At 37.7% G+C, this 21,461-nt stretch overlaps 1 protein-coding gene across 2 annotated transcripts in view; it reads right to left on the bottom strand.

Annotated features, from left to right (window-relative positions):
• Positions 1-21,461, bottom strand: part of SDCCAG8 (SHH signaling and ciliogenesis regulator SDCCAG8) — a 104,559-nt gene that overhangs the window by 48,381 nt on the left and 34,717 nt on the right. For both annotated transcript variants that reach the window (XR_008483223.1, XM_054280514.1), the window contains exon 13: positions 18,564-18,706. Coding sequence is in view for 1 of the 2 variants with exons in the window: in XM_054280514.1 (XP_054136489.1) it covers positions 18,564-18,706 (143 nt within the window). In the remaining variant the exon portion in view is untranslated. The remainder of the gene's footprint in view (positions 1-18,563; positions 18,707-21,461) is intronic.

Below are 21,461 nucleotides of genomic sequence, written 5' to 3'. Positions count from 1 at the left end.
TCCCGAGGCAAAACAAATGCTAGACTACCACACTCCATTGAAGCATTTTATTTAATGTAAGCCAAGCAAAAAGAGCATGGAAAATAAAACCCCAAAAAGATATATGCATGTAAATTAGAAAAGATCCTGAACTGCAAATTCAGATCTACACTTTCCCAATGGTCGTGAATATTTATCTGGTGCACATTGGGATCCACATTTAAAACGTCAGTAAGTCCACACATACAAAGATTGATTTCTAGATTTCAAATGATGTGAGCAAACACCTTTCTACTGAAATGACATTTAGTAGCTTGGGATAGGCTTCAAAAAAGTATTATAAACATGTTTTATTCTAGGGATATTACCTATTTCAGAGGACTACAAAACAGAACACGGGCACAGATCATGTAAGGATAAAGCCACATCTCATGTGGTTGCTGCACTTAACCTTTGGATTGGTGCCTAATAACCCATCCGAGATATTGCAATTTCTCAGCATGACACACACAATGTTAAATCTTCTCTCTCAAATTTACCCCAAAGCAATACAAATGGTGGGTCACATTACACTAATTCCTGGTCCTGATGTTTCAAGTCCTACCTTAGGCAAAACTCCCTTGGAAATCACAGGCAGTTTCTTCTGAGGGAAGACAGCAAATACGTTTAGATAGCAAAAATATTAGAGCGTTAAGGAAACAAAGCACATTTTTAAAGGAAATTTCATATATTGAATAGCACTTTATCACATCACTCTCAGAATTGCTTTGTAATCATATTGGGGCTATCATAAGGAGTGATGCTCCCATCATTTTTAAGTGTAAGCTCCAAATATGGAAAGCATTACTAAGAATATTTTTCCCACATTTGCTGCAAACCAGTCTGTGCAAACCCCTTTATTGTACAAATGATTTTACCTTCAGAGAGTTGTTACAACACTGGATTGCTAAAAAAACTAAAGGAAAAACAAGCCACCAGCACCTCTAACATTCCTCTGATGCTTTCAGCTGAAGAAAGTGTCAGTAGCACAGTATTTTATTTAATAGTTCTCATGTGAGATGGCTGTGTGCAGTTGGGTGCTGCGCAGTCATCTGGCACACAGCTGGCTGGCTGGCCTTCTGCTGGGGGTAACCTTCAGCATGCAGCAAGCTACCAAGGCAAATCTGTGAAGGTCCATTCCTCACTGCTAGGGCCCCTCCTGATGATCTCATGTTAACCAGCACGTTCAAAATAAATAGAGAATCTACTGCTCCCAGAAACACTCCTGTGTAGGGGACCCATCCAAAAGAGACACTCACCTGTGCCACTTGCTGCACAGAGCAAGCTAGCAGGAGCTCAGAAACCATGGATGTGTAGTGAGTGCCCTGTGCCTGAAGTGTGGATGGGGTGGTTGAAGATGAATTTGTACAGCAGATAAAAGCTCAGTTGTAAAATTAGGAAAACAGGTAATTCTTACACAGAAGAGCAGCTTCTTGGGACTTCAAAGGTTTTGGAATTAAAGCACATCCAAGGCCACACAGAGCAATATCTGAGGTGCTTAGAATTGCTCAGAAGCAAAAAAAAAAATATCCTGGAGCCAAATCTGTCTAAATGGAGTGGCATGTCCTTCATTTACACCTTGACTTGAACCTGCTCTCTAAGTTCAATCTCTCTGCCCTCCAACTAAAAATTTCCTCAATACACATATAGAGAGAAAAAAGGAAACTATAACACATGCAGAAGGCAGCCCAAGAGATTTTAGGATCTATTGGTAACTTTCCTGCTACAACCAACAAATACTGGAGGAGTTCTAGAAGCTTTGACACTGTCTGTCCAATTGCAATTTCTTAAATCAAATATTTCACAATTCAGAGTAAAAGAAAATCTATGGACTGTATACAGAAGGAAGCAGTCCTTAGTCCCTCCAGCATTAGTGCAAAGACGTCAGAGGTCTCCTCCTACAAAAACTCCAGAATTTATTATATTCACTAATGGAAAGCACAGAGGCAATGAAAAGCAAAGATACAACTGACTAATTTTGATGACACAGGTAATATCTGAATCAAAAATGACAGCTAAAGATTAATTGTTCCAGAAATTTAAAAAACTTAATCTATAGAGGTCAAATATAGGAGATGAGTGGTTTAAGTGCACCAGCCTATTCTCTACTCAAATTCAAACACTAGTCTACTGAGTGCAAAACACCAAACACACTAAAATGCACATGTGATTGGTCACAACACTGATCAATTTTACCAAAGCAGACACATGGAAACTCACAGAAACTTCCACTTCTGTGCAACAAAGTCAGAAGCAACCAAAGACTCAACTGTGGAGAAAGCTCAAGCTCTCCTTGAGCCTTGTTCTGAAGCACAGGTTTTCCACAGTGATTTTAGCTCTAAACTCCTCTTTTAAGCCTGCATTTGGGCTGTCAAGAGCCATAGTTAAGTCATTTAACTGGTTTGCACAACTCAATGAACTCGATATTGGTTTGCAGTGCTTTTCAAATGTTCTTGACAAAACAAAAGGCGCTGTGAGCTGTAGCTTATAGCACAGGAGGAAGAAAATTGCCATCTCTGGCAAACTTTGAAAAAAATCCTTGTGGCAACTGAAAAGTGAAAAATTCAAAGTGAAAATTCACTTTGACCTCAAAACTAACATGAAGGTATGCTGACTGAATTTGAGCCATCAAACTTAATTATAAAAAACCAAATAAAACTCCAAACCAAAATAAGCCCCCAAATCAAAACACCTTTCTCATCACTAACAAACAAAAACTGGATCACAGATCCATTTACAAGAGAAGTCCACTCTCTGCCAAAGGGTTTTGCAGTAAAGAAAAAGGAAATATGTAAAGACTAGTGACATAAAAGTCATATTTGACATAACTAAAAGTTCATCTATTTTTGACTAGGAAAAACCAGAACTTGGATTGACAAAAGTTTGAATTGCACTACACAGTTTAACTACATATTTCTGAAGGAGTCTTTTCAGTTTGGTAACAGTAAAAATTTAAAAATAAAAAAGCAGGATGATTCTTAATGTAGAATTAGGCCTCTGACTGGAGGCTGCCAGTATTTCTTCTGGCAAAGCAACTACAATTTGAAGCAACCATGCTTCCTATATTGACTATTTGATTTTTCCATGAGATCAACATGTGGCATTTTTAAAAAAGCTAATGGATCCATTAGTAAGGACTGTGAACTTAACTGGACAAATTAAAATACTCTAGCAATTATCTCAGTTCAGTGATACACAAGAGGTTATCATGGCATTACTTTTGACATCTTCATTTCATATTAATGACAGTTCAAAATATAACAATAAAGCATTTTAGCTTTCATATATGCTTGTTTTAACCTGAACTTCATAATCCATTAAGCAGTAGCCAGCATTTAGTGCTCCAAACGCTTGAGCTATCCAAACTAACAAGACTTGTCTAAATGATGACCAGTCCTGGAACTCTGCACCCACACTCAGACTTGGGCAGCTGGAGGACCAGTCAAGTTTAACGCTGATGCTTTTACCACATGCCTCAGTGGTCCAGAACAGACCTCCTTCCTAGGTAACATGTAGCCAAGTGGGCCAGCACTGTGAGCCACTGCACAACAAATTACCTCAGAAGAGAGAAAGGACTCTGCTGAAGGCTCCTGTAGCTCTTTCAGAAGAAATGAGCTTTCTCTCCCAGTATTTTTGAAAATAAATGTACAGCAGAAGATTCTCTACCAAACTGGAAAAGTTTTAAAGAGTTACCCAAGCATTTTATTCCCAGTGCCTTTAGCAAAATCTTGCATGAAGTCACTCAAATCAATTAAAACTCTTGAAAGTAGGACTTGAAAGACTACATGTATTAGAAGTCCTAAAGACCAAACAACTTTGGGTTCAAAGGTTCAGCAGTGTTTTATGCAGTCTGCATTGCAAACTTTCCACAATACAGGTCTAGTGGACTGTCCATTACAAGTAGCTTTCTGAATCACCTTCTCATAGGCTCTTTTATCTTATTATTTCAGCTGCAAGTGTCAAAGGAAGAATGGAAAATTAGAGCATATCCTTGCTCTTCTCTCAGGCTATAGGAGGAGAAAAACCCAACCAAACAAACCACACATTCATGATAAAAAGGAAAAAGAAGTATAAAAGCTGAAACAAGATGTCACAATACCTGACTTATTCTCTAAGGGGACACATGAGAAAATTTTTGCTATCTCTAACTTTATTACCAGACACTATTCAAAACTCACAATGATAAAGGTCATAAGAGACGGTATACAAAATAAGATCACACTTCAAAAACTTCTTTCCCCTGTATTTTTAATGTATCTTTGTATGTATGTCATACATAGAAGAATAAGGCCTCATTTTTTATTTTTTCAGGTTAGCAGACAAGTCTAAAGGTTGGGCTGCAAACATGGAAAAAACCTCCAATTTACCAAGAAGTTATTCTCCCCAGGAATAGTATTAAATAATTCTCTCTATTAATGTAAAACTTCTACAACTCCTTTCAGACCAGCCTTTCAATTTAACAGCACTGCAGTACCCCATTCAGCTATTTACAAAAGAGAATGTGTTTACTGAGTTTTATCATATGCTATCCAATCTTAGTATTTTCAAACATTTAAGTAAGAAAATGCAACACAGTAAGACCTGCAATTCTGCAGGTAAACAGGTACATGCTGGTTTTAAATGCAGCTATGATTCAAAATTATTGCTTTCCACACCTTCTAAATTGACAGAGTTCTAGAACATCAACTCAGTAAGAAGGCTCAGGGTCATAAGATTTCTCCCTTTCCTTTAAATCAGCCTTCCAGCAACCTTTGTTTAGCACTGACTGTTTTGGTTATCCTCTTTTGTAAGGCCTATGAATTTTCATCTAACAGGACCTTGTTAATAGCCATGGTTGCTCTAAATGAGGACTTAGCTGGACAGTGTTTAGGGGTTTCCTCTTATTAAACACTGTAGGTTTTTTTTGCCATCTGAATTTTTGTAATAAAGGTTTTGATTTTTTCAGTGCTTGTGTGGATTGGATTTTATGGCTCTTGGTGTTTTTACAAGGCAAAAGAAAGGCATGAAATGAATGTTCTTATTGCAAAAAATAATTTAAAACATACATATGAGTGCAGGCTTCCTCAAGAATTATGTAGAAGTATCTTTTAAAAGCATCATGATCAGGTCATTTCTTTAAACCTTTCCAAGGAGCTGAAAAATTGCCCTTCCTGTATCCCATTGAGGGAATTACCCACTGAGTTGCTCTTTTTGTCACTTTCTGGGAGCTGACTGGATGCTGATTCTGGAGTTGGCTGCCAGGTCTTCTCAGCAGAAAGCTCAAGTTTCTGGAAACTGCCCCAGCCAGCACACTGTGTTTGGTGAGCTTCAGTAAAATCTATATTTCCATGGTCAAATTTTGAAGAAACCCAACTATTAAATTAACTGGTGAATTTGAAGGACTGCATCATTTCTCAGGATACATGTGGGCCTATTCATGAGAACTGAGGCTCAAGAAACCCAACAAAACAAACAAAACTTAAATCTTGTTTCGTGTATTACTTGAGAAATACAGTTTCCTAAAATAATGACATGTCAGGGCTTTCTTCTCATAACCATGAGAAGCAATGAGAACCATGAGAAGCATTAAATGCAATTAGAAAAGTAATGTAAAGGTCAAGGGGTGAAAAATTCAGCATTTAAATTGATCCAGCTCTTCAAATATAGATCTAAGAAGTTCAAAGGTACTACAGAAATAAGTTGAAAGTAGAAATACATTTAAAGTACGTTAATGAAACTAAATGAAATTTCACTACCCTACTTGAGATGAAAGACTGGAAAAAACAACTCTTCCAGGCTGCTACTACTGTTTCATAAAAACACTTCAAATAATAAGAAACACTTTTGGGGAGGAAATAAAAGAAAAGGTTAAGCTCTATACAGATTCCCAACCTCATCAAGAGACTAACTACAATTAGTTGACAAATTAGCTTGCAACAATTTTCCCCAAAACGCAGGTAACTTGTCACCTGTATCCCCATTCCCAGAGTTCAAGTAATAAGAATTTAAATTTTGCTGAAACAGAAGACAGTGCATATGACTTTCTTGTACCCACTGATTTTTTTTTCTCATGACTCTCTATTCAGGATGCAGCCACACCACTGGAACTGCTTTATAACTTCTATATGCATTTCCACTTTATATAATAACAAGAAGTCTCCAGAAACTATTAAACACTTCAGTCCAAAATTTCCACTTTGCCCTTGAAGCCTTACTGAGGCATCAGGAGAAATGGCTGCATGTGAAAAAAATTCCTACTCTTGCTCACCATACTTGAAATGTACTTAGAAGTTATTACAACTAACTGGAGGTATAGGTAGGCATGAGACAGATGAAAATCTAGGGTCACAGGAACAGACATACAGTAACACAGAGTGTTACTCCTATGGAAGTTTTTATGAATTAAAAAACCTTGAACACAGTTAATTTCTACATCTCTACTTCTATCTGTGAGGTCAGTTAACAAAATGAAAGGACTGGATTTCTTACTTTACATTCAGCATAACAGTAAGAATTTGCAAACACCTAGCCTATAACATGATTTTACTCTTTTGGCATTATAGCCATCAAGATATACCCAGAAAACCACCAGTTCCTCAATAACTTCTCTTCAATCTCAATAGTCCTCTGTATATCAAGTCACAACCAATTATTATCAATAGCTTCCCTCTATTTCAATGTTAGAGAAGAAAAAAGTGCCTCTAACAGTAATTAACATTTCATATTAGGTCAAACATACTGACTTGGAATCAAAATCTGAATTTTCTGGCACATTTATAAGATTTGCCATCAAGATATGAGGCTTGTAAGTAAATATCCATTCTCTCATGACTATTACCATCAGATTGTGAAGTATTTGGCTCCTAAGTCCCTATAGAAACACACAATTAAATACAGCATAGGGAGAAGTGATCTCTGGGAAGTCTTAGTACATAGCCTGAGCACTTCCAATATTGCACGTTTCTCTAGAATATTCTTTGTTCCACAAGCCACTTTTACAAATAACTGTACACATAAGATTTTTACAGGTATGTGTTTTGTATAAACAAATTTACACCAATTATTTTCCCTGTATTTAAAAAAAAAGGAGTAATTTTCTTGATTTATGGTGATTCTCGAATGTGGCACCAGCAGCCTCTTACAATGCAGCTTCAGGACACAGTTAAGGCAGACAATGTCAATGTAAGAGGTGTGGTCCTTCTTTTCATCCTCTTAAAATGAGCACTCACAAAACCTATTCTTCAAGAAATGATTCTTTTTCCATCTGAATAACTCCCTGAATAACCTGATCACACAGGTGCCTCTCTTCAGTGGCAGCAGAAGCAAGGACCTGGCAAATGTGGCCAAACATAACCCTATATTGCCACTCTAGGGACTTGCTTTTCAGCAACAGCATAGGCTCAGACCAGGTTCAGATAACTGTGACTCTGTACTTCAAGGCCAGCTTGTTAATACAGTAAATCCAACCATCAGGCTCCTACCATTGAATCAAAAAATGATGCAGCTAAATGATGCAGAGACCTGATCTGCTATGAACTCACTCTGCCAATTTAAATTTGTTCAAAAACCCAATGTTTTTGGTACGTTAACTTTGTACCAGCAAGCTTTATGCTGAATCAGGTATCATCTGTCCTTCCTGCAGCTGGCATAAAGTCAGCACAAACACGGCGTTGCATGCTCTAGCTAATTAAAAAGGAAAGTGCCTGTGTGCTCACACCTGATCCGGATCAGCCCAGCACAGCTGAACGATCCAGTTGATCACAGATGCACTGGGAGTGACTGCTCCACATGTACCCGCGTTTCTCACACGGCAGGTATGGACACACAACCGGCACTTAAGGTGCCACAGGCCTGATACGTGCAAGGTGATAATTATCCCTTACTATTGCTGAAATTGAGAAGAAGTTAAGGAATGTTTTTTTTCCTGCCTCCAAAGGATCAAGCCTCACAAGAACAGCTTGGGAAGAAGCAGAATCGTTTGACAGAACAAAGCATTTCTTCAGGATGACAATTTGAAAGACAATATTTGATTTTCAGGGAATTTGATCTAGGGTAAGCTACATTTCTACCCCATCCTACAGCAAGCTACCACACATTCCAGCAAACTGACAGACTTATGACCAAAAGCAAAAAAGATGAGAAATACTGTGCTAACATTACACTGTACTTGACTATTGTTGATTTGCTCTAAATCTTACAAAAACATCCTAATGAAAACCATGCTCATCTGCCCACACGTCACAAGAGCTAGATACAAACAAGTGAGTTAAAAAAATAAAAAATCCAGCCTTATATGCCTTTTATTCATTTGCTCAGCTGTGGCATAATTTTAATATTATTCTGATTGTAACCGCCTGCAGTATTAGATGCCTGCAATATTAGAAATAATGGACAGGGAGCATAACAGTTGAAGTTTTTGGTGGTGGCTTTGTTAGGTTTTTTGGGTTTTTTTTCCCTTTTGGACAGGTTATAAATCTCTTCTTTATGCTGTCAAGAGTAAAGAAGAAACATATTTCAATAGCAACTTTAAAACGAAACTCACAAATTACTACCATTATGCTAAGTGCTAGATATCCCACTGTGCAGTTTTGCTTTGTGAATTTTTACCTTCTTCCATGCACACTTTTAGCCACTGATCGCACAGCCTTTCAGTGTTTTCTGCCTTTTCCTTTAAATAAACTGGCTCTGGCTCCTTCCATCTGGTTCCCCTTCCGTCAGCAACCCTGCACCTGTTCACACCTCCTCTCCTGTTGGATTCCACTGAACATTTCCTCCTCTGCCAGGGCTATTCTGGCACTCGCAACCTTTCTGTCATTCAATCCATCTGTCAGAAGTGAACTTTGTTTACCGCAAGCTTCTGCTTTCTTCTTCAAGAAGCAAAGCCCCTCAAGGTCATTGTCAAATGAACTGTCGGTGTAGATTTAAATCCACTTCTGCTAACCAGCAGCAGATGAAGTTCTTTACAGTCCTGTATTTGTGAAGATCAGTTTGGGGTATAGGAGAAATAGTAAGAAGCAAAAGAATAGCTTTTAATCATTATTTGTTAACTCCAACAGCTAACGTGTTTTTCTTCAAATACATTTATCTGCTCCTTCTTGCTAGGGCTAGCACAATCTGAGAAAGACTTTGCAGAGCTACGTGAAGAAGTGGAAAAGGCTAATAAAAATATTATAAATAAAATAATAAATGAAGGCTTGACTCTGACTTTGTGTAACAGAGATATAGACTAAAAATACAAAGAGAAAATGGGAACAGTTGAATAAGTTTACAATAAAACCTTAAAGTGGTCAAGAGCACTCATTTAAAATTATTTAATCTGCAGGTTTTTTTTTTCTTTACCTACTGATGTTTCAAATGCAACACTATTTAAAGAAAAAAATCCTTAATATTCTTTTCTTGTTTTCAAGCCTTGTAGAACACACATATGCAACTCTTTGTTAGAATACTGTCTTCCACATTGAGGCAAATTGTAAAGACAGGCTGAAAATAAATTCTTATTGTTAACTGGATACCTAATTTTTAGCAATTCCTGTGTCCATATTTCTTTTCAGGAATAGACTCTAGTAACCAAAAATTCCTGAATTATTAACTAACCTCCCTGACAGTCTCATTCTTCTAAAACAAGAAATACCTACAATTTCACAGCACACCTTGGTATCCTTCAAAAAAAAGATAACCCTACACAAGATAAATACAATACTAAAAAATAACTATTTAAAGTTTTGTACACAATTACAATAAACCACACATTTTACTACCTCTTTACCAAAAATGAATTTAAAGTGAAGTTTTCTGGATCAAATCCAGGAGGTAATCCAATCTCATTAGCAGAATTGCATTTGTACTTACATTAGGTCTGAATTTGACTTCAATGAAAATTGCATTGACAAATACTGCCTAAGTTTAGCTGAATAAAATCTTAATACTGATCTATCACTTCTATGGGGATTAGTCCCTGCATTTGCAAGGAAGTAATTTCTTACGCCATGGTCTTCTTCCATAGGAAACCAGATACAGGTGAACAAATGCACTGGAAATAGAAGAGGAACCCTGGTACAAAAAGAGGATGCAGCAGTGTCCCACCTGACTACAGAGACACTTTAACTCCACAGCCATTTAAGTCCTGTAGAAGCCAACTGACCAACAGGGAAAAGCTAATCGTGAAAAGTTGCTCCTATTGCTACAAAACTATACTTTGACATGCAAACCACCAAACCCACAGGGGCAACCAAGAGCAGCACACTATTGACCTTGCCATGCTGCCAGCTCAGCCAGGGCGAGGAGTTGAGCCCTGTCAGGCAGCCGGCAGCAGCTCATCTGCTCGCTCAGGACGGGCACGTCCAGCTCAGCCGCTCCTGCCCAACCATGGCACAAGCGCGCTGCACGAGGGCTGAGCAAGGAGAGCAGCCAAGGCTGCCGTGCTCAGGTCATTCCTTTTTCTTCCTCCTTCCATCCACCAGCTACTTTCTCCAGCAATGACAACCTACAGGCTGATGCTCTTCAATGTGAAGTTGGATAAAGTCTCCAGCTGACAACCTTTTGGGTTCCCTGTTGAATTTTTTTTCTAGGCAAGAACTTAAGGAGGAGAATTTTGCACAGTAAAGGAAAAATACCCACAAATCAACTGCTGCGACTGCACAAAATAAACAACTCTGAATATACTTCTGAAAGCACAAGACAGCTTTTAAAATTGTTGAAGTTCACAAATACCAAATGCTGACAGAAAAAGTACATTTTAGCTTATTGTAAAAACAGGCTTTCGATGTACTTGAGAGAAAAGCTTTAGAACAAGTCAGAAATAATTATAAAAATCAGAACCATTTTTTCCAGTAGCAAATTCAGCAAAAAATCCAGCAGCCTTGAATACATGTATCTGAAAGACTTCTTTGGTTCAAAAAAAATAAATCATTATCCTGTTGTCATTAGTCACACAAATAAAATACCTAATTTGAATGAGACCAAAGTAAATATTTGATACACACTCATAAACTTATTACTGTTAGTGCTGAATAATAACTGCTCAAAACAAAGACCTTATAAAGATGTTTGTTTTCTGCAGCAGTTAGTCTCTTCAGTGTTTCATCTGAATTCACACTCGCTCCAAAGCACTTTAAGTACTGTCACTGCTCCTGAACCATACTCTACATGCAGTAGCAATTTGGCTGCCTCAACAACCTGATGTGATCATTGATGTGACCAGTTGCAGTTTAAATGCCGTGAAAAAAAATTTAGATGAATCTAATACTAAAATCTGAACATGTATTATTGTCTTTTGCTTAAGAAATATTTATTGTAGGACAATAAATACAATTGTAAACCATGTTAAAACTAATTTAAAATTAATAGTAATTTATAAACACTTAATGTTCAAAATTAACACATGATTTTGTATTTGTTCTTTACTCCTTCATTTACATTTCCTTTCCTTCCCTTATAAAATTTATCAATGGCCTTTACATGTTTGTACAATCACTTAAATATGTTTAAAATATTAAAAAAATGATATTTAAATAATTGTGTGTTATCTTGACACAAAGTGTATCAGCTTAGAAAATTTTACAACGCCCTGCCAGAAGACGACAGAACCGATTTATTTCAAATCACTCAGTATCAGTCTTCATAAAGCAGCATATGGTCTTATCGTGGCAGGTAAAATATTTTACCTTCTATAATAACGCAGAACAGCTAATTTATCTACATGCTGTATAATCAGATAAACAATTTCAGCTGCACTATGAAAACTTGTAGGCAAGGGAAAAATTTATCCCCCACCACTTTATTGATTTTTCCACATATGCATTCATATGATTGTTAACAATAGAGGCTATTCTTTCTTCCACCTCCTTTTTCAATTCCCTTAAAGCAAGCCCTTCTTTTCAGTAGTGAAAATATTTGCAGTTTCTACAGCTGCAGGACAAAGAACTCAGATTTTCACAGAATTGCTCAGGGGAAAAGGAAGGGGGAACAAAAAAAAGGCTCTACAAGATTCAGTTGCAAGTAAAGCAGAGTGAATGACAACTTTCAAAGCTACCACAATCATTTACTAATGTGCTGCTATAGCAAATAAGTCTAATTTTTTTTGACAGCACCAAATTAGATTTATTGCAGAAACTGCTGCATAAATAGCATATGGCTATGTTATACTACCTATTTCAAATCCCTGTAATGTTTCCTCCCCTCCCTGCTCAAAATGGATAATTGAGCCAAACTATAAACCTTCTGCAGACAGGATACACACAAGTTCAAAAAGCAGGTGCAGGACACTTTGGTTTTTTTGGTTAAAATTGTCTAAAAAAGTATCACATATCCCGATCAAACAAACACAGGTAGTAATAGGTAATGATTTTATTTCCCCCTTTTCCTCGATAAAATTTTGTTCATTTCTCTTTCAAGCTGACAGTCATCAACACCGGGCATGACCTCGCAATCCTCTCACACATGACTACCTCTTACTTGCACAAGAAATCCTATTGATCTTTACTTTTTACGTGAGTCAAATTATTCATGTCTCAGGATCAGAAGGCTCGGACCTCCATTCATCCCTCTCAAGCTCTCATTTAGGAGCAGGGAAGTGCCTCCTCCTAGCGAAAATAAAACATCAGAAAACGGGTTCCATTCATTGAAGGGACCCAGCCCTGTGGGAAGGTGCCGACCTACGGCTCTCCCGCCTTTCCACGGCAGCAAAGTTTCCTTATCGCTTTCCCGGATCAGGCCCCAGACCCACGTGCTTTCGCATTTCTGTCCCTCGCCACATTCCCGTTCGCCGTACCGCTACGGCAAGGCACGAAACCACGCAACCTCGGCACAGGGCAGGGCCGAGAGCAAAGCCCCGCGTTTCTGAGCAAGGAGGGGGCGCGATGCCGCCGGCGGGACGCGCTCGACGCCGCGGAGGCCGCCGAGGGCCGCGGTGCCGGCGCGGGCCCGGGCCCGTCCCCGCCCGCCTCCCAACTTGGGCACCGAAAAGACCTTGGAAGGTCTGGCGTGCGGCCGGCGGGCACACCACTGCACACATCGCGCACGGCTGCGGCTACCCCGCCGCTCGCCTGGCGGTGGTCAGTCCTCCCAGCTGCCCTATCCGTTACTGTCTGATTAGCTGTGCGAAGGAGCCCCTCCCCGGCCAGCTTTCCCCGCCATCTGTTCCACACGCGATGGCTGCCGCCCAGCAGCCTCGCGCTGCCCTCCTACCTGGCACCCGGCTCCCGGCCTTACCCCAAAGTGCTAACACAGGTTCTCGCTGCTGGCAGAGTCAGGATTTCATTACTACTACTTTGACAAGTGCAGGGTTGTTTGTAATTTCTCTTTTATCCTGATTTTGATTGTACAACCACCTCCCACTGATTCAGTTTGCTTCAGTTTTGTTGCTCACAGATTTTACTCTCCACATTAATCTCCCTCTGGCATGTTACTGCATCTGTTCCCTTTTTTATTATTAATTTTCAAATTCCCACCATTTTTGACAAAAAGGAGGTAATCTACACTCTGCTTCTGCCCATTTCATTTTCTTTAATTTGGAAGATAAGTATGAAAGCGTGCCAAAGAAGTTAATTCTCCGTTAACAGTTTATTTTCTGGCATCCTGATGCCTTTGTATATGAAAACCAGATAGAAATAAATGTTGACTGAATCACAACAACATAGTCGCAACCGTCCCTACATTTAATGAAAAATAAACATATGAAGCAGAATCTAAAAAGTTTATTAGTTATAGTTGTTTCATGTTATCACTCATCCCTGCATTTTAAAATAACGCTTTTGTATATTGATTTTTTTTTTCAAAAAAATTAGAAATCAATCACTGGTTACACCTTATTTCTGCTTCCTCCCCCCACACCCCCTATTCGAGTGCTATTGCTACTTTCATCAGTTAGTCAGTCTGAGTAGATTGAGCGTGTCTCAATCGTTTAATATTAGTAACAAGGTTTCTCCAAAACTTCTTCCCAGCATAAATGATGGACTCTGAGGTGCTAGAATTGTTGGAAAAGGCATGGTATTAAGCATGTTGCTAACTAAGAGATACTACTAGGAAAAAAACCCACGATAAATACTAAGTATTGTGCAACTCCCTAGAAGGCTGTGTATAACCACCAGGAAGTTTATGTTTTATCAGTTAATAGTATAGCTTAAATAGGGAGAACAATGAATGAGGCAGGCTGCAAATTCTAACAAGAAACACTGGTGATGACATACAGCTCAACACCAGAGCTTCAGAGATTAAATAATGCCACATTAATCTGGGAGAGTATATGCTTTACTTATTGTACATGTAATAGAAATTAGTCTTAATGGAGTCACTGAAACTAGCAAGAAGCACCCATGCACGGTAGCATGACTATAGCACTGCTAAAACCCAGTTGATATTAGATATGCTGCTTTCTAGAAATCATATCACTGTCAAAAACAGGGAAGAAATATCACATAATGGGGGAAAAACAATAATCAAGCAAAACAATACCCACTGACTCACTGTAATATAAACTTCAGTCCCTCAAGAGGGATTTAGGGCAGCTTGGTGGCTCACCTGAATGTGAAAGCACATGTTCATTTAGTAATTTTGCCCTACCAACAAGCTGACCTTAAGAAGTTCTTAGTGTTTCCTATAAGCAAAGAGGAATAATACATTTTAAACTAAACTAAATCTGCTTCTATTCTAGTCAATTCTATTTCCTATCAAATTTCAAATGACATTTCAGTCAAAAATATCTTGAGCCATCTATCTATCTATGTATCTATCTATCTATGGATCTATCTACATATTTATCTCTTCATCCCTGAGAAAATGCATGATGACATAATAAAATTGCAATTTTGAAATTTGGTGATTCCCTCACTTCTTAGAATTTCTTTAACTTGTTTGGTGTGTGTGAACAGGAACTACTGCGGACTGCAACTGAAACAAATAATACCTCCAGATCTGGTTTGAATGACAAAGAGGAATGTTTTTTAATGATGATTCTGTTACACAAGAATAGTGAAAAATATTTTTTTCATTAGATGGCACACCAAGATCTGGACAAGTTGTTAAAATGTTGCATCTTTTATATGATCTTTTCAATGAGCATATTGACTTGATTTTTCATGACTATTTTCTCGTTAACTAAGAACAATAGATCTTTATGTTTTCTACCCTTTGAAGAAGGGTTTCAGGTAAGCTTAATTAGCAAGATCTAACCTTGCCAAAGTAAGAGCAATTTGACTTAAGAACCAATTTTGTAAGAATCTCCTACTACAGTAACCTCAAGGCTGAAACTAGGGCAAAAGAAACCCTCAAGAAAACTAAACAATCATGGTCAGTCTCATAGCATGGTGACATCTGCAAAGTTACATGACTGACAAGCAAAACTACACAGTGGAAGTTCTGCATTTCCCCTGTCTTTTGAAGACATACAAATTAGAATTACTAACTAGATTCAATAGCAGAAAGTGCATGTTAATAGCAAGTATTTCTAAGCAACATATTGCTCCAGGAAGAAAGGTGACAGGAAAAGGCAATTTTAAACTCCGTGGCAATGGTTTAGAATAGCTAATTGTAACCTTTTTTTCTTCCTTTTTAACAAGTACATTTTGTTAACTTAGAAGCTGTTTAGTTGGTAATCAATCAACAGTGTCTGAAAACTAGGATACAGCAAAGAAGTGGGACTCCTGGAGAAGAGTGCTATTCTGCAGAGTACTTTCTTCTCTCATTATGACACAGACTGCATGTTTTTTTCTCCTTAATTCCTTTCATATACATTTATTTCATTTTTATACATTAAAATCCAAAGTTTTTGTATTAATTTATAATCATATTTATTTACAATATCGAAACTTAGAATCAGTGGATTAGTGATCCACTTTTCTCCTTAGTAATGCAATAATTCATACAAAACAAAGAATTCTTTCTGTATCTTCTCAGCTACCTCTTATTTCTGCCAGAACAGCACAGACAGGTCATGCAAGGCAACAGAAAGACTATCCACAATGGTGTAACAGCAGTACAGGCCTCCCTCAACTCCAGCGTTGTGAGAAGACTTGGAGTGAACCAGCTGGTCCTCTCCTGAAAAGAAGAGAATCAGCAAGACAAGGCCAAGGCCAGAATACCCTAGAGATGCACTAAATCAGTGCAATTTCTGCAGCAACCTCCCACAGGCAGGACTCTAGAGCTTAAAATCTGTTTTCCTTGGCAAGCGCCACAGTGAATGAGTCTACAACCCCCATAGGATTGCTATTACCCCTACCCTTCAAGTATTTTCACTGACACAGTTGCCATTTGAGGTGAAGGGAATAAATGAAAGAAGGCAAACAGTAAGTGAATATAATTTACATGCAACAACTGTGGATGTACCAATCCATGAAAAACATACTGAGTTCAAAACGCAAAACAAATGCCCCTAGAGACACGTAACTTTTATACCTTCACTAGCACGGAAAACCTGTTCTGCCAGGAGGTGAGCTGAGAGGAAGTACAGGCTAAGGACAAGTGTCATGTCAGTAGGGGATGTTTCCCTCTGCAAGGCAGGGAAAACAGGTGACACTATGAGAACACTTCAAACCCTGCTCTATGGATTTAAGTTCAAGGGGTAAACAGGTAACAGATCAGGAGCAACGAATTGCTCATCTCTTTTTCCCCCTTCTTCTTCAAGCAGCATCACCTAATGCATTTTTTGAAAGCAGACAGACGCTCCAAGTGTACAGAGAAAAAAAAAATGTGCGTAGTGCTGTAGAATTTGGGGAATGTCAAGAAAAAAAAATTGAACCTATTTTCCATGCCTTATCATAATAATTTTTCCAATAAATACACATCAGCATAGAAAACATTTCAATTCTTGTAAGGAGATGCCAAACACGAACACACAGTAATACAAAAAAAAACCCCAACTCAACCCAAAAAAAATAAAACCCAACCAACCAACCAAATCCCCCAAACCCACAAAATAAACCCCCAAACAACCAATAAAACTCCAAGGAGATCAGGACCTTGCAGAAGAGTGTCTGCACTAGGTCAGAGGAGCCATGGCAGTTCAGCATCTGTCTCAAAAGGCAGGCCTGTGAGAAATTGTATGAGAACAGGGCCAGCACAGAGCATTACTTGCTCAAAACACTGTTCCCAGCCTCCAATGATTTGCATCCCAGAAACTTTCTGAGTCAGAGACTGTACATCAAAAAGCTACCTAAGTCATCTCTGTGTTAGGTATCCAGCTTTAATTACTTTGCTATGTAAAAGCAGGCAATAGTTCTCATTTTTACATTTTGAGTATTTTCACCAAAAAAAAAAAAATTAAAATTATAGATTCGCTAGTCAGATTTCCTCCAAGATATCCAGAGTTTTATTGCATATAATCAGCCTTTGCTAAAAGGAGCGTGGTAAAGCCATTTGGTTAGCTATCACAACAAATCATTATTAATAAAGTTCTGCTAAATCCAAACTTTAGATATCTTAACAACTCACCCAAAACTTTTTTCAAGTTCATTAACCTCTAGCATATTTTTTTCTCTAAATACAGGCTGTTAGAGTGGTACTTTCTTCCATCTGTTAAACAACCGTGCTCTGAATTACACAGAAATTTAGCTGAATAAAAAAATGATTCATTGAATTTAATAGTTTAGACAAGGCTCTATTTTATTTCCATTTACTCAATGGCAGAATTCTCACAAAGCCCAAAAAGTACAAGACTTGGATAAACACACAGACTTCTGTTAAGTGATAACAATCTAAGCTTTTTTTTTCCCCTCCTATGAAAAATTTAAACTAACTTAACTTTTTCCCTTAAGTACTGAGTGAAAGCTGCCAGATTTGTTTATGGATGTTCATTCCTGGGGGGAGCAGGGCAATGGAACAAAAAACCCATACACACAACCAAAAGCCTGCAAACAGTTGGACAATAGCATTTTCCAAGGCAAAAGGAAAAAAGTTCTGCAGTTACCCAAACTCAAGTTGCAATGAATAATTTGCATGTCAGCCTTCTGGAGTTTTCTAGAAAGATGTAATGAATAGTGCAGCAAAAGACATTGGGAACTATACCCAAGGATAGAATAGGCTCAGGGGAAGTCTTTCATTACACATTGCATTGTACTGTATCTTCACTGAGCAAGAGACTCAAACACCCTCCTCACATACTTGAGCTTACCTCATACAGAAAAATTATGTGCATTTATATATTTATATACATATTCCTGGTCATTCTGCTGAAGAAATTTCAGGTTATTCATCTGAGAACTCCTATGCTTAAAGGTGCTGCTCTACACTACAGTCTTAAACAACATTTCAAATATATTTGTCCTGCTAAACACAGCAGAAAACAAGGGTGGATGCAGCCTCCCTTGCTCTTCTTCCTGTCTAAAACCATGCCACCTCACCACCAGAGCTGAACATTGCCTCTTCTACACACTACTAATTCACTTTTATAAATTCTAGTTCATAACTCACTTTGTAGTTACTAAGTCACTAATTTAAATCTCCACTTCTAACACAACTGAGGGCTGTCCGTGTAGGCAATGACTGCAAGTATCTACAACAACTGTGGGGAAGCCTGTGGCAAAAAATTAGCAGAATGAAATTGGTACTACAGCATGTAATAGGATAAGGGGTACCTGGTGAGGTGCAGTTGGTGCTCAGATTTACTCAGCAGTTCTGTCAGTTTTAGGCACTCCTCTCTGGCTTCTGTCACATCCTGCTGGGCTTGTTCCAAACGCTGTTTGTTCCCATTGAGCTCTAATCCCAGTTTTTCTATTTTCTTAGAAAATTATAGAACCAAAGAAAGTGTATTTAAGAAATGCATAGCGATACATTTTAAGACAAAAACAAAGTTATCAAAGCACCTGAAAATAATGCACACTTCTGTTTTTGAACAAAAGTAGTTACTTGAAAAAAAACTGCAAAACAAGCAAATAAAGTATTTGAAATTACATTCTTATGAAAAGTCAAAATGTGTTTCATATTTAAATTCTCTAATATAAAATCAATGTTATTGTGTTCATGCAGCTTAAGAGTTACAGGCATTCAAATATTTTCCATTTTTCTCATGTGCAGGCTCCATATTTGTAGTTTGAATTCCCTGTGCTAGAGAGCCAGAAAGGCAGCAGAACAGTGGCCATCTTCAGAAGCTGCTTGACATAGGACAGCTCTTTGATAGTTAATTTATTTTTATTTTTTTAATGCCTATTACATAACCAGTGAAAAGGGGGCATTTAGCTTTGTCACCTAATATTACTCAAGAGAATAAAGGCAATTTTGTGATTTTACCATTATTGAAGAGAAGTTCTATCTGAACCCTCAACATACCAGCTGCTGTTAATTCTATTATTTTATTAATATCATTAGTCCTTATAAATCAACATAGTAACTAAAGTTGATGAGTCCATTAACTTATTTACAAATAACCATAGTTGAGTTTGCATGACCAGCATCTTCAAGTCCAGTGATACGTACTAGATTTACATTAATCCAATCATATTGCCAGCAGTTTAAACATTTTTCATAGAAATTCTGAGAAACGTATTTTCCTTCAAGTCCATATACAACATACAAGTACCTGTAGGAATATATCTGTAACACAATACTATACTTTGTTCTAAGGATGCTTTTAAGAAGGCCAGTAGAGTACAGAATAAGCTGACAGTGTAGCTTTATCGTGTAGTAACTATTCTGCACTAATTCCCTACATAAATATTTATTTGTCATTGGGGCTGGAGGGAACTTGCATGTTTTTCAGTCAACTAAACTGTGAAAGGTCATTTGTAGTACAAGATAAAATTGTTCACATAAGAAGTTCATGCTGAATAGCTATTATACTTTAAACTCATACCATAGCTTATTTGTGATAGCTTCCTCATGTGGAAAAGATGCAATATCCTTTTTAATTATTGAAATTATTAATTCAAACATCCTAAAAGAACAAATGAACATAACCGCACCCCAATACAAACATTTGAAGCACCTTCATAAGAAGGTTGTCTCTTCTCCTCCCATAAAAGTGTTAATCTAAACTACTTACAGTTGTGATATCAAACAAATACAATCAATCTCTTCATCCAGAAAAACAACACCATTTCAATAGCATTGGGGTTTTTAAAATTTTGCCGTTTACTTAACTGTACACTTTTTTCCCCTGAAGAAGACTCAACAAAGGTTCATGAAGGAAATTTTGATTAGAATTTAAATGTCACCTTACTGTATTACATGCACCTCCTACCAAATTATATTGGCAATTCCAAGTCCAAATGTAAAGATAGCAAAACTATCTACAAAATTGTTAATACTCTTCCCTTCTAAAAAATATAACAACCTGTTACACTGACAGAATATTTTTAAATCAGGTACTCTAAGATATTCAGTTACAAATGCTTTGCATTTCCACTTTTCAGACTTTTGTGTATTTTAAATAGAAGTCTCAGTGGATTCTTTATTCTTCTTAACAGTAGCAGTTCATAAGTGTTATTTCTCCATTCATAGTAAACAGGGACGAACTCTTCACTGTCTTCACAAGTTAAAGATAGGGAAATTCTGCAACATTCCTAAAATCTGCTTTAAAAGTGCATCCATTCAGCACACCTTTAAACAAACCCAAACTACAAATTAATCCAAAAGCATCAGCTAAGTACTTAAAAAAGCACAACCACAGCTGGGAATATAAATACACTCTAGATCACTCCTTCAGGGAAAAGTTTCAAGGAACAGATGGGCTTTACACCATTGCCTCGAGTTAAACAGGCTCAGTCAGGTTTTGACACAGACCCACAGAAGGAAGCAAATGCCAAGTGCAAGAACCTCTGGTGAAAATGTTTCGTTTCCATCAGCCAGATGTTGAACCTTCAGGGCTGAACTCAAGAACACATCCATAGATTTTAGTTGTCATAAAAGTGTAGGGGGAAATTCTCAGATAGGGAAGTGTCACTTCATGACAGGATCTTTAAATATTCACAGGTGTCTTATAATTTCTATTAGAAGTATCAAGAAAATAAAAATGTGGCTTGAACAATTTTACTTGTGCTACTTTAATCAGTAATTCCAAAATCCAGCATCAGTTCCTTTACACTCATGCACACATGTGTTTGTGCATGCGTTTAGGTATATACAGAAATACATAAACATCTTAAAATACCAATGTTTGGAGGTGCTTGCAGCATGACCTTTATTCTAGAATTCTGGTAATGACCACGGCAGAAACAGCAATCTCATGAGAAAGGGATGGCAGAAAAATGCTAACCAATAAAGCATGTTAACAGCAACTCAGAAACAGCCAATCCAGGTATATTTAGGCTTGTCAACTAAATTATTCTTTTTGAAACAACAAAAAATGTTCATTCAAAATCATTTGGTGGGAGTCATACACCACACCACACCACATTTATGTGGTGAAAATACATAAGGCTGGAAGCAGATCATACGCTCAACACTATGGGATAATTCTGTTTAAAAACTTAGGTAATTGTTTGAAACATAAACCCTCAGAATCTGAGACATGTTAATATAACAGAAAACAACCCTCT

The sequence above is a fragment of the Melozone crissalis genome, unplaced genomic scaffold (assembly GCF_028551555.1).
Source record: "Melozone crissalis strain CALT ecotype California unplaced genomic scaffold, PUWL_Pcris_2 ptg000027l_1, whole genome shotgun sequence".
In the NCBI taxonomy this organism is placed as follows: Eukaryota; Metazoa; Chordata; class Aves; order Passeriformes; family Passerellidae; genus Melozone; species Melozone crissalis.
Note: the sequence above shows the minus strand (reverse complement) of the source record. Positions and strands in the feature narration are given on the sequence as shown.